Genomic DNA, 14,310 nt, shown 5'->3' on the forward strand with positions numbered 1-14,310 from the left:
GTCTGAGAGGCTGGCATGGGGACTATACAACAAGGGAATTTAGGCTACCTAATCATGAAATCTAGATAAATATTTATGTAAGTACAAGATGAATTAATTACTTAAAGTAAAATAAAATAATTGGAAAAATAACAGGAAGTGTGTGTATTAATTTATTTGTTAATTCTGTGATCTATAGATTAATATACTATCAAGGGTGTGAATTAATTTATTTGTTAAGCAGTAATTGCCAATGGGCGTGCTGCTTGGATTTTTCATATGTCTTTCTTTATTTCAAAAACAGAAAAGATTTTGGAGACAGGAATGTTAATCAGTTGAATAGAGCAAACAATTAGTGTAGCCGATTCCCAAGAGAAGTAGATCCAGAAAGTCAGCCTAAACTTGAAAAGAGCAAGGCCTGTACATAAGAACTACTGCCACTCTTTTTCTTTAACACTGTCATACTTATTCCCTCCTGAAAACAATGCAAAAATATTTGCAACCCATGTTGCCAATTCTTGCAAGGTTTACTTCAGAAACTCCTTAATTATTTGTCTGAAACCCGTTATTTTATCATAAAGAAACAAGAATTGTGTAATACCATAGAGGAACATATATAATCCCAACTTATGTTGACAAGTAGCAATAGGTGAGGTCCAAGAGGAAGCATAGAAAGAAATTAGCGAGATTTTTTAAGAAAACCCTAGTTGATGTGTTAATATCAGTCGAGTTCACTATGTTGCAGTTTGATCAATTAATATATCCTCGAACTATTTCATATAACGAGAAGAAGAAGAAAAAGATAGTTCCACAATTAATGAACAAGAAGACTATTTCCAGAAACCATAAAAAGTAGTCTAATATAAGAACCAAAAAGGAAAAAAAAAAAAAAAAAGCAGACACCCTAAAGAACATCACAGAAGGAGTAGAAGAAGAAGAAAAAACATGGTGATGATGATGGTGAGTACAAGAAATCCATGAAATAAGCTGACCTTTCTATCCAACAAAAGCCCACGATCTTGCCCGCCTACTGTAATCCAATAGAGAAAGCTGCAAATTCGGCAATCCGATTATCCGACACATTGCCACCATGTCACCAGAATGGTTTTTTTTTTTTATTGTTATTATCTCAAAATGGAGCCCTACTGCCTGAGTTTGTCCCGGCCCATCCGTCTACCGGCAACTGCACGTTTGACGGCATAGTCAGTGGTAAATTAAAGAACGGCAATCCACCTGAGGTTGCTGCCCCATCAGGAAATGGATTATTCCCAACTCCACTTCCCCCACCACCACCGCTGCTACCGCTCTGCATCTGTAGCTGCTCATCTTCATCCAAGGGTAGCCTCTCATATGCAACGTTTGTGAAAGATGCTGCGATGACAATCACCGGCCCGGCTGCCGTCAACTCTCCCACCACGCTTCCTCCGACCACCTGCCCTTGCCCACCAGCAAGAAAGATTGTTAGGCTAGTTGCGCCAGGTGGGGCTGGTGGAGGCAAGAAAGATCCAGATAAAGATAAGATCTCAAATCTGCCATGAAGAGTAACAACAGCTCCAGCTGCAGCTGGTTGCCTGATGCTAACGTTAGTCACGGTTCCCGCTCCACTAAGTATACAAATCCCTCTCTGCCGTCTACGTGCATAGTTTGAGATACACTCAAACACATCGCATCCATTTCCTACTTCAAGAATGTGGGCTCGCAGAGTGTTGGCGCTCTCTCTAGTAATTATGACAGGAGGTTTTGGTTTATTCCTTGAACCAGGCGGGCGACCTCTAGGCCGGCGAGCCACGATGTCTCCAGAGTTTGTAGCCGCAGCAACTAGGTCTAGGCCTTGTTGGGAACCGTCTTCATGTTGCTGGTGGTGGTCAGTGGAGAAATGACCGCCGCCAGGACGATTGGAATCGTGGTCTTCAGATTCAAGCTGGCGCTGGAGGTGAAGGTCAGGTCTATGGTGGAGCTGATGAACATAGCGAGTAGTGCCTAAATCCAAACCTGCCATGCCAACATCAAAAGGAAAAGAAAACAGGAAAGCGAGATGATTAATTGATTTGTTTTATTTGTTAAAAAATTTAGGAAAGAAATTTTAATTATTTTTGAGATGATTAAACACTGTTTGTTTTGTTGTTTAATATAAATATATATCGTAAAGGCTGAAGGTGGAGAAGGAAATTATAAACAAAATCCTTTTTTAAAAAAAAGGGATGGGAACTCCGGGACTCGACAGAAAAATTTAAAAAAAAGAAGTGGATATGTATATTTTGGGAAGAAAATCAAGAAAAACAAAGGAGATGAATGAAGGATATTGAGTGCAGAGAAAGGGAAAGGGAAGGGAAGGGAAGGAGGAGAGGAGAGGGGACAAGAACTCTAAAAAACGCAGTCATTTCTCTCACAACCCAAAAGTTTTAATATTTGATTAGAATAATGGTTTGTTGAGAAATATTTTATTTTCGTTTTCTTACTTTGAGATATGTAAGAGGTTGGATCATAATCAATTCCCACTCTCACAAACAGAGCTGTGAATTAATATGGTTCCCTCAAGAAGAAGCTCTTTCCCTTTATTCTAGTCTTTTTCTCAAAATAAACACTTAAATATTGAAGACTGTAAAGAAAGATAAAATCCTTTTAAATTCGAATTCCACTTTGGAGAACTCAAAATTCGATTTCAACTTCATCAATTTGATTAAATTGGCTCATCCCATATTTTTAGATTGACAATGTTTTTTTTTTATTTTGTATTAATTAGATTTAAAATATAAATATTAGTATATTTTCTAAAGATCTTTATGATTTTTCATTATAATGGTGTTAAATTCCACTTTAATATAAATTTTTATGATTTTCCATTATGGATGTGTTAAGTTTATTTTTCCAATATTAGTGAAATAAAAATTCAATTCCATACTCAGACAATTAAACTCATCAAAAGACATTTATAAAATCGATATATAGTTTAGTGCCATCGAATGGAACTTTTTTTCGGAGAATTACAATCTATGACTCCGTCAATACAATTGGTGATTAGCCAAATCGAGCCATTTAAGTAAAAAATTAAAAAGATCAACCAAATTTGCAAGATGTAAGAGTTTAAATTTTTAGTGCAATTACACTTTATTTTTATATTTTATATCAAAATTTATTTATTAATATTTATTAATAAAATATCCATATTTTTTCTAAAAAATTTATTTGATTATAACCTTCTATAAAAGTATTTGATAATGTTAGTTTGAGTATACTTGATAAAGCTCCAATGGTAAAAATATTGAATTACAAAGATTAACAGTGTTAATTAAAATGGTAGAAGTTTAAATAGATTTATGAACTTTTCAACTAAAAAGTACGAAGTTTAAATCATTTTCTTTCATATATTTTATTATCTAAAACTGTAATTTAATTCAATTGAAATTATTTTTAAGTCAATCTCCTCTATCAATATCTTGTAGCTTATGAATTAACTTAAGTCATTTACATTACTATGAAAAACCACATAGCTTGGACAATTCGTTCATTTTGAATATTTATGAAATACTTCTATAATAAATTCTTTAACATATAAAGAAATCTATATATAAGGTGAAATTATTTTCCATATAAAATTATCAAAATCACCTATTTATTTGGTAGATTTAATATAATTAACCCATTTTTTAGTATTTAAGGTGGAGAAAATTCTCATTTATAAATTCTACAGTTGTCTTTTAGTAAAATGGAAAACGATTTAGGAAACTTTTTAGATGATATTAAGTATCAATTTCATATATCTTATAAATTGCTAAATATTTTATCATATATACTCACCTCTAGTAAATCCGCTAGCAAATTAAAAAAATATTCTATCTGCAAGATAGAATTATGATCTTAAACTAGCACATTTATTAATTCTAGCAATATTTTATCATTTATGCCTATTTAATTGGTAGTAAATTAATAGATAAAGGATCAAATATCTCGTTAAACTTGTAGCTCATGATCAAAAAAATCTATTTTTAACTATTTTAATAGATAAGTCTAGAACTTCTATTTAAAGATCAAATAGATCCACATTTTGAAAAGTTTATGAGCATATTTACTATATTTCTTATTTAAATTAAATAAAAGAATAAAATCCGAATAAATATTAATTCTTAATATTGAAAACTAAATTTTTTTATTTTTATATATTAAAAATTATTTTTTATTTTATTGGAAAAAATTAAAATTAACAATTTTTACTCTATTTCACTATCATTGTTGATTTTTACAAACTATTATCAACACACTTTCAATCAAAATTTGGATATATTTAGTCTTTAAATAGGAGTTATAGACCTATTTACTAAAATGATTAAAATTGGACTCATTTGACCTTAACATACGAATTCAAGTGAATATTTAATCCTTCATCCGAACACTAATTTACCCATCATAATATTGAGGAACGATCAATTATTATTGATAAAGTGTAGAAATTTTCTCTTAATAACCTAGAAAACTCTGTAAGAAGATTAGATTTCATTTTCTTCTTTTACCCTTATTATGATATAACTAGTCATCACCTTGGTGGTGTAGGGTTATAAAACATTTTCATCATATTATAAATTTTATTAATTGTATATCCGGAAAATTAAATATTATGGTTATACGTCAAAGAAAACATACAAAAAAAATAATCAATATTTACTTTGAAAGGGCTGACAATAAAAAGAAAATGCCTTAGGCTTATAAACAAAGCACACACTACCACTGAGTTTAAACAAACCCAAACACATAAATATAACAAAAGAAATCTAAACAAATTGCAAGTCTTGAATGCTCAAATCCACTAAGAAAACACACATTAATTAGAATATGATTGGGTGGTTAATTGCACGCGACATGAGAGGAGAGTAAGGGAAGTGATGATATAAGTAGTGTGCTCTAATGATAAAAACATTTGAGCAGATGAACCCTAGAAGGAGGAGTAGGAGGAGTGTGGGTGGGGTTAAGCCATGTTGGTCAGGAGGTTTAGACTTTTAATTTGTGGTGGAAAACTAACTATGGTTAACGCATAAAGTTGACCAAAGATTGGTTGAGTTAGAGAGGGAGGGGGACTTTTTATATTTTAAAATTTAAACAAATAAAAAAAATCTAATCCAAAAAATTAAATAAAAAGGAAATGTTGCACAAAAACCAGAGGAGAGTGGGCAAGTGGGGGATGTCGCTACGGCGCGTGGGTCCCATCCTCTTTGTCTTCTCCTCCCACCCTGGACGGCCACTCTTCCATCTCCTACTCTCCCTCTTCCCCCCCTTTGGCTGCCAACATTGCTTGACTGCCTCATGTCTAATGTGATAATTGTGTGCCACTCTGTTTCTCATATTTTAGCTACTTGCCATCAATTTGTTTTCTCCAAAAGGTAAAATTTTCAAGTTGAAACTTGGGATATGGTTTAGGTAGCCCTTGCTTTTTGAATCAAATTTCTCTTTCCATTTTCCCTTCATTTAGGATTTTGATATTTTATTTTTTATTAATTATTAATATTCTTATTTGTATAATAAAATAACTCTTGAACTCGAGTCAATGTATTATTATTTATTATTACTAGTAGTAAAAATCTACCACAAATATGTTACATATAAGTATAAGAAATTGTTATTTTTTATTGTATAGTTTACGAGTTATTAAATTTTAATAACTTATTATTATTTTATTTTATTTAAAACATAAATTATCTATTTTTTCTCTATATTAATCTTAAGCTTCAACATATCTTTTTAATTTTAATAATTGAGATTGTATACATATTATGATTATATGAAATTAAATTAAAAATTATGTGCGGTAAAACATGAGAGCAAACACTGACCGTTTTGTTCTATTAGGTTGAAGAATTTTTTTTCTTAATAACTCAAACTAAATCATATATTTTTAAAACTGAACCTGGTTTCATTTAGGATTGGAGCTTTTAATTTGACTTTAAGTGAAATGTAAGAGTCTATTTTGAAGAGATTTTTAAAAAATAATTAATTACAATAAATAAATATATCACTTAAATTAAATATTGTACTCAAAATAGGGAAAAAGAAAACAAAACTAAACAGTGAAGTTACAATAAATTGTAAAACATAAAAAAGAAATTATATAAATTGGTATATAAAAGTTTAGAGTTTGGTATGACATTTATAAAATAAAAAGTCAAACTTAATGATAAATCATAATAAACTAAAGAATACAGTCAAATGCAGTTTGGTTCAATCAAAAGTAATATTTATAGATAAGTATATGATTGAATTATAAAAAGTAAATTAATATAATTGTATTAAATTAATAAATATAACAACTTTTCACCAATCACTTTGTGAGTAATAATTAAAACTTAATAATGCTGTTCTGTAAATAATTTAGTAGTTAATTTTTTTAACAAAAGCATGCAAGTAAAGTACATTCTCATTTTTTAATATATTTTATATAATCTTGAACTTTGTAAGAAGCAATAACTAAGAGAAGTCTAGTCCAAAAGATTGAATGCTAATTGATGGAGAAAGTTGAACCAACCAATTGGCATGATGATATTTGACACCTCACGACTATAGTGCCCTAAATTATATATACAAAAAAAAAATAAAGAACTGAAGAAACTTAGTTTAATAATTAAAAGACGTCAATGGATACTCATTTATCCAATCGCAAAATTAACAACGAATTCTTTGGGTATATTTAAATTGTTTGGACGGAAGGATATTAGGGCTTAATTATTAATTTTCTGAAGAACTTTGTCCGCATTGGGTACCCAACCACGTGTTGCCAAATATTATTATATTTTTAACTAAAGGCTTTTATATTAAAAGATGTAATCAATTATGTGTATAAACAAATGGACTTTAACGAAAGAGTTGTTGGTGCATTATTTTAATTATAACAATCTTAATAGACCACTAGATTAAGGTTCTGTCAAGTCCAAAAACCCCACGCTCCCCCGCCACCCACCCAAAAGGAAAAGAAATTAAATTAAATTAAATTTGAAGCTTTTGTTCCTTTACTTATTTTTTTATTTTGCTTTTTTGTTGGCTTTTTATATAAAATATTCCTTGCAATAGAGGTAATATATATATATATAAAATCATTTTTGGAATATTATGTCAGAGGGGAAAATAAAGACTCCAATGCTGTAAAAATCACAAGCCCTGTGAGATTTGATTAATTATTCTCTTATTTAGAATTTTGTTTGAAGGGACATACTGATACAAGTAAAAAACTCATCCTTGATGTTTATCGACCTTTTCGTTAAACAAAAATAAAATGATTAATATTGATAGTTAAACAAAAAAAAGCAGCAATAAAATAATTAATGATTAATTGATAGTTAAAAGAAAAAACAGTTTGATGTATCAGAATTTGTTGCAGTTTAATCATGAACAAATAAATATAAATATAATCCGTTGTAAAAGTTACAATAGCTTTCCATCACAGTTATTGTTTTTTAACTGTTGTAGAAAGATTAATACCAAAAGAGGGAAGGTGTTTAGTTCTATTATTACCCGTTACTTTTCTGGTTAATCTTTCTGGAATTAGAAATAGAAATCGGCAAGAGATGGCATAAGACTTTACATGTAAATATCCTTTGGGACAATGTAGCAAATTGATAGCATCGATTATAATTGAAAAATTAGTGGAGAAGGAATCAAGATTAATTAGGAATATATATATATATATATATATAATTGGGCCATATATCTTATAAGCTCATTAAATTTGAGTATTTTTATAATTTAACCCATAAGAAAATATTTATTCAACTAAATCCAATTTGATTTATGCTGTATGCTTTCTGACTTTGATAATTATTTTAGTTTGTGACCTTGTAGATTTTATTTATGGCAGTAAATCATAATTAACTAATTCATGCAAACTACTTATTATTTAATATTGATCATTATTCAACTCCTTCCAATAGTACTAAAACCCGTCAAGGGGTTTACCTATGACTCTAATGAATAGTTTACAGTAATACTTGATAGATTAATAATCCCAATTAAATAATATTTTTTATCAATGCCGATTTAATTAGGAGTAGCATGATAGAATAATAGTTCATTAAATTTATAATAATATATATTTTTCAGAAAAACCACATAGGTCCTGGTTGGCATATAAATTACTTTTTTTTTTTTTTAATTTAGGATATTTTAAAAAATTTCAATTTAGGGTAAAAGTGAAAATTGTTTTGTTTTTAGGGTAGTTTGAGGAGTAATTCTCAATTTATAGTAGAAATAGGCATACGTAATGTCTACTATTGAGAGTAGCAGACAACGCTCTCCTCCAGTTGGACTGGCAGATAGGGCTATTCCCCACACCAAATGGCGAATAGAAATTGAAAATTGAAGCCCCGTCCGCCACTTCAATTGGTGGACAGGTTCTAAATAATTAAAAAAAAAAGACCGTCCACTAGTTTAAGTGGTGGATAGATTTAAAATAAAATTGGTGAAAATGTCTAAAATAAAAAAAAAATCTATCCACCAATTGAAGTGGCAGGCATATTTCTAATAATAATAATAAAACTTTTAACAATTCAATTGAATTCGTAGCCAATAATTTAATAAATTTTATTATTATAATAGTATTATTATAGTAATAATTTTTATTACTGTAGTAATTTAATAAATAATAAAAAAAATTGGTGTCGTTCGTCTGTCGAACAAGCAGACAAGTCTGTCTGCCAGTCCAACAAGCGGACAGGACCAAAGTCTTTTTTTTTTTTTCTTTTGACTTTTAAAACTATCTCAAAGTAGAACTTTTTTTCAGAACAACCTTAAATTGAGAATTTTGTATATTTCTACCTTGAAATAGTAATAATAAAAATTTCAAATGCATTAAATGAAGAAGAACCCCTAATATTTTCTTTATACATCAAAACTATATTACCATGCATGACTCGGTTAAGAGGTCCTTGTGAAATGTATATTCGTAATTTGGTTGAATTTTTGGTTAAACAAATACATGGAATAATGGTAATTCATAATTTGGTAATTGTGTAATATTTAAAAGGTTGCAACCACAAAATTAAATGGTTAAAAGAATTTCTTTTTTAATCTTTTATTAACGAGAATTTGAACTCATGCTTTTTGTGAAGGTCTGCAGAACACGGATTAAATTTAATCAAAAAATTAAGCTTTAATTAAAGCATAAATTAGATTTAAGATGACAGAATGAAAAAAATGTTTTGAACCAATTTACTTCTTTAATAATACAAGTTGAGAGGACATGTGCAGGGATGGATGGAGTCAACATGGACCAATGGTACCTCGGAGGCCAATGGTGATTCGAATGTGGCTCGCTTGTGTCAAACACATATTTAATGTTGATGTCTTCACTAAGAATCATTCACCTAATCAAGTAAATAAATTCTAACATCTAATTAAGGAAAGAAACTCTAACTCCCAACAAAATCCTTAAATAACTTGTACTTAAGAACCTTAATTATAAAGAATTAAAGATTATTTAACATAAACATAAGCTTACATTAAACTAAGTTTGTAAAATACCAAACTTTCACTTGATAAATTCACCAAGTTTATAAAGAACAAAAGAAGAGAATTAACTCCAAAATAGTCAATATTTAACAATTTCCTTTACATAGAAATTTGTACTAGTTTATATACGCCTTAAAATAAAATAATTCTATAATGATAAGAAAATAAATAATAATAAGACTATGAGTAGGACTCCTAAACTAAATAGATAATTTAAAGCAAGACTGCTAACTATTAAAAGACTTCTTTAAATGAGCAAATACTCTTAAAATTCATCAAACCCAAACCCATGTGATATGCGGCTCATTCTTGAATGTTAGACTCTAAATAGCTTGACTTGTTTATTTTGACTTGTCCATGCCTCCAGATGTTGGATTAAGTTGATAAGAGTATCTTGAGGCCCATTGTTTAAATTAAGTCCAACCTCACGTAGATTTTGAATCTAACTAAGATTTCTAGTTGTATTAGGATTCCTAATAGAAATATAATTTCTTTCATCGCGTCAATTCCTAATATCATCAGGACTCCTTGCTGGATGAAGATTTCTAGGTAGAATTAGAATTCCTTATTGAAGTAGAATTCCTTAAGGAAATAGGATTTGCATCATTAGTATTTCTTATTGGAGTAGAATTTCGTGTGCTACATGAATTCTCATCAAATGGAGAATTAGTAACTTGAACCAATAATCTATGGGGCTGCTGCTGCTATGACTTCTTAGGCTGTCTTTATTCATGATTTGTGGAAAGAGTAATGGATGTTAGAGATTTGTAAGGTGAAAGCAAAGAGTAGTGCAACTTGCAATTGAGTAAGGAGTGAGTGAAGAGCCTGGGCGTCACGTGTGGTTACCGAGTCAATGACAGCAGAAGGAGAAGGTGGATTAAGGTAAACCTTATTATTTGTCGGCCACGAGGCAGTTGCCATTTCCTTTACCTTTGGGAATTGCTTTCTTTCTCCCCTTAAATCCCGGGGGTCTTTAAGAACCCAATGCCATGCCTCCCCACTCCAGTCTGAACTTTACCTGCCCCTTCCCTTTGCCCTTCAACTTAATTCACTTTGGTTTTTCTTCTTCCTCTTTTCTCTTTTCTCTCCACTTTCTAGTTTTGATTCGAGTGAGTTATCATATATATATATATATATATATATATATATATATATATATATATATATATATATATATATATATATTGTCTTTTCCTTACGGTTTATTATTAATGGCCAGTATAAATAATAAAATTTAAATATAATTATAAGATACTTTATGTATATATCGTTTATCCAATATTAATTGTATTACAGTGGAGTGTGGATTTCATATGAATTTTGTTTTTGACTTGCATGCGTGAAATGTTTTATCATCTTATCAATTGATTGTTCATCATTTCATCAAGTAAAAGAGCTCGAATGGATGGTAAGTAGTTCGACCAAATGGAATCCTTAATATAATTTGTTAAAGAAAAGTTTGTCTTAAAAATATTCATTTTTAGTACTTAATAGAAATGAAGTTGCATGGGCCCTAAGAGTGCGTGTAAATATTTCATAAACAAAATAAGGTGTTTTGGACAAAATATAGTATAAATCATGGCACCAAAAAACAAGAAAGCTTAGGAAAATCTTTAGGAATATCAATTAGTGGAAAGTACTGCAAACAAACATCAGGGAGTTGTTGAAGAGTGAGTAGAAACGCCGAGTTAAACTCGTGGAGAGAAGAAATGGGCATGCTTTATTATTTCTGTCTAAAGAGTAAGATGTATGCAGGTCTTTTATCTCTAAAAAGTGTACTTTTTCTTTTGGGTTAGGGCAGAGTTCGTAGTTAATGTAAAAGAAGGAGATTATTTTTCTTTTATATATAAATATAAATATGAAGAATAAATTCCAAGTTAGGTTGTCTAAAACCCTCCTAAAATCTAGGCTATCAGAGCTTCCAGTTTGGATCCAGGATGACTTTAATGATAGAAAAAGCCAAAGCCCAGCCTCGACTTTCCTTGATAAGACCTTATATATATATATATATATATATATGAATATATATGATCTGTCCTTGAAAGACCCACCAACCCTGCTACTGCAAATTCTAGTCCACCCTCCAAATCCCCACATGTCTACATCACACGTCAACAATACCAGATCTCTTTGAGAAAATGTCAAGTGCATTCTTGGCTTAAACATGGTCTCTCTGCTTCTTTTTTTTTTTTTTTTGGATTTACTCCACGTTTTAGTTAGTACGTGTAGTAGTTTGATATCTTCCCTTATTTCTTGGCCTCCAACCCTAAATGGATGCCGTGACCTAGCTCTTCTGCTTGCTATATAGATTTCTTACATAACATAGAATCTCTTTTATTAGACTTGCATAATATATATTACATACATACTCTGTCTCAAGATTGCATGTTTAAGTTTTATCCGCATATGTTTCAAAACAATAAAAAAAGAAGTTTTATCCGTATATATGTCGCTTTAAGTTTATCTTCATCCACCCCTCTTAGATATTTCAATAATAAAATAAAAAATAAGTACAAAAAAAATCTTAGTAATTCATTTTCTAATATTTTTTAAATTTATTCCTTTTAAAAAATTATCTACGATGGCTTATTGCAAATAGATAAAGAATTTGATATGTTTATTTTGATTCATCATTATTTTTTTATGTTTAGTATATAAAAATATGAATTTAGAGCTAAATAGCTCCTAATCTTATTATTTGACCATCTAATTAATTTCATCAGAACAATGACTTCTTCATCATGATTTGACGATGATATTAGAGCTTTTCATTTATAAACCAACATTAGAGTCTTTTTAGATTGCAGGATTTGAAATCGGTATTGAAACTATAATTCAGTGTGTAGACTAAAAAAACAAGAACTGGAATTTCACACCAAAAAAAATAATAAAATGCTTTAGTGCAAAACTTGAAAAAATAACACACTTCAGAATAATAATTATAAATATAAAGTTATATTTGTATATATGTGTGAGTTTTGAGGACAAATTTGACACTGTATTTTAAAGGTCTAAAGCCAGGAATTCAAGATTTGCTATAAGGATACGAAGCCAAACCCAATTTTAGAAATAATGAAATGAAGTTGAAAATTCTAGTTCCAATTCCAAATTCTAAGACCAAGTTAATTACAAGTTATATTACTACTTATGAAGAAAAAGAATGAGAGAAATGGATTGATTCTCAGCTGCTTAGCATAAGAATGGGGCAAAAAATAAAGGGTTTGAAAAGTTAAACGTTCTTTCAAATTCTAATATTTTATGTCGGTGACACAATGTGCTGATGTGAAATTTGATTTGAAGATAGAAAAAAGAAGTCATAGTTATTGTCATCACAAATTTGACCAGATCAAAATTATTGAGGGCTGCACCTATGAAACTTCCAAGTAAAATGAACTGCTTCCTTTAAATTCTAAACACAATTGTCTTCTTCTAACAATATTAAAATAACTCATCTTTTTCTCTAATCTCGATATTAACAATGCCATTAACCAACTGTATTTCATCATCGGACATCAAAGGCGTAATTAACTTCTTAATTTGTGCTTAAGTCCAAGGTCCCCCACTAGGTTTGGTTTGAAAATCCACTAACTTGGAATAATATATAGCATTCGAAGTTTAAGGGGAACAGAGAAAAATATGGGGAATAATAAAAAGAATATTGCTTTCATGCGTATAAATCCACAAGTGATAGTAATTTTTCCATGGATTATGCTATGATACGATTTACTTTAATTTTTAAGTGAAATTAAGAGGCAAGGATTGAACCTTTGACTATACACTTTGAAGAATAATTACTTTGTAAACGAAAGAATAAATTAAATAACAAAAGAAAAATAGTGCTAATAAAGATTTATTAACAGAATCAACATTTTTGCTAGCTATATCGTTAATAGCTAATTAGTCAACCTTTTATTGATTGATTCACTACATTCATTTACATATTGAAGGACAAGAAAAAAAATTACAAGCGAAAACTGAGTATTGTATACTGACTTGATATATATGAGAAAGATGAGATTGACAAAATATTCTATTATACTTAAAAATTTTAGAGATCATGTCATGATTGGACTCTAGTTAATTAAAGAGTCTGATTCAATCTAAATCTATATTAACAACTAAAATTACAATGAGACTTTCAATCCATAAATAAGGAATTAGAAAACAATATTTTAGGTACATACTATTTTACACACTCAATATACTTTAAACTATCATTATAAACATTACTGACTTTTTTATCAGAATAAATGAAATCAGTCCTTAAAGATCTTGTTTTTTAACTGAGTTATCATAAAGTAAAATATAATTTTATGTTTAATTTATTATTTTATTTTATTTTGTTATCAACATGTTGAGACTAAATATTTGTTTTAACTCATACTAAGGATTAAGATATATATTAAAAAAATTATAGGTTCTATCTATTTTATTTTTCTATTGGATTTGGGATGATTGGACTAAACTAAACCTCGGATAATTTTATTTTTAGTTTCGTTGTAACCAATCATTATTTGATGAGCACTAGCTCAAGTTCTTTAGATGGAACGTATCAGTTTCCCTAATATAATATGAACAGACTTGGATCTTTCTACTGCAAAGTAACATATAGATATTGGTCTTTAGTGTTCATCTTTTTCATTAATATATATATATAATTATCTCAATTCATTTTAATATTTTCTTACACTAAAAAAGAAATAAAAACCAACCGCCTAAATAAACTCGCCAGCCGCTAAAAGAGCAGCCGCATTTTATTTCATACATTATCAATTGACAAAAGAAACATAATATAGAATTTGAATAATAAGATTAGAGTCAAATAATAAACTATGCATGGTTTTC

General features: G+C 29.5%; 1 protein-coding gene across 1 annotated transcript; it reads right to left on the minus strand.

The window, feature by feature from the left end:
* Positions 1–724: 724 nt before the first annotated feature.
* LOC8284608 (AT-hook motif nuclear-localized protein 23) lies at positions 725–2,435 on the minus strand. Its single transcript, XM_002519780.4, has one exon. It carries the CDS (start codon positions 1,976–1,978, stop codon positions 1,109–1,111), a length of 870 nt encoding a protein of 289 aa, XP_002519826.1. The 5' UTR covers positions 1,979–2,435; the 3' UTR covers positions 725–1,108.
* Positions 2,436–14,310: the final 11,875 nt, after the last annotated feature.

This window comes from Ricinus communis, chromosome 5, assembly GCF_019578655.1.
Source record: "Ricinus communis isolate WT05 ecotype wild-type chromosome 5, ASM1957865v1, whole genome shotgun sequence".
NCBI lineage: Eukaryota > Viridiplantae > Streptophyta > Magnoliopsida > Malpighiales > Euphorbiaceae > Ricinus > Ricinus communis.

Coding starts and splice junctions, on each gene's coding strand:
- LOC8284608 (XM_002519780.4), bottom strand. CDS start 1,978: ATGGCAGGTTTGGATTTAGGCACTACTCGCTATGTTCATCAGCTCCAC.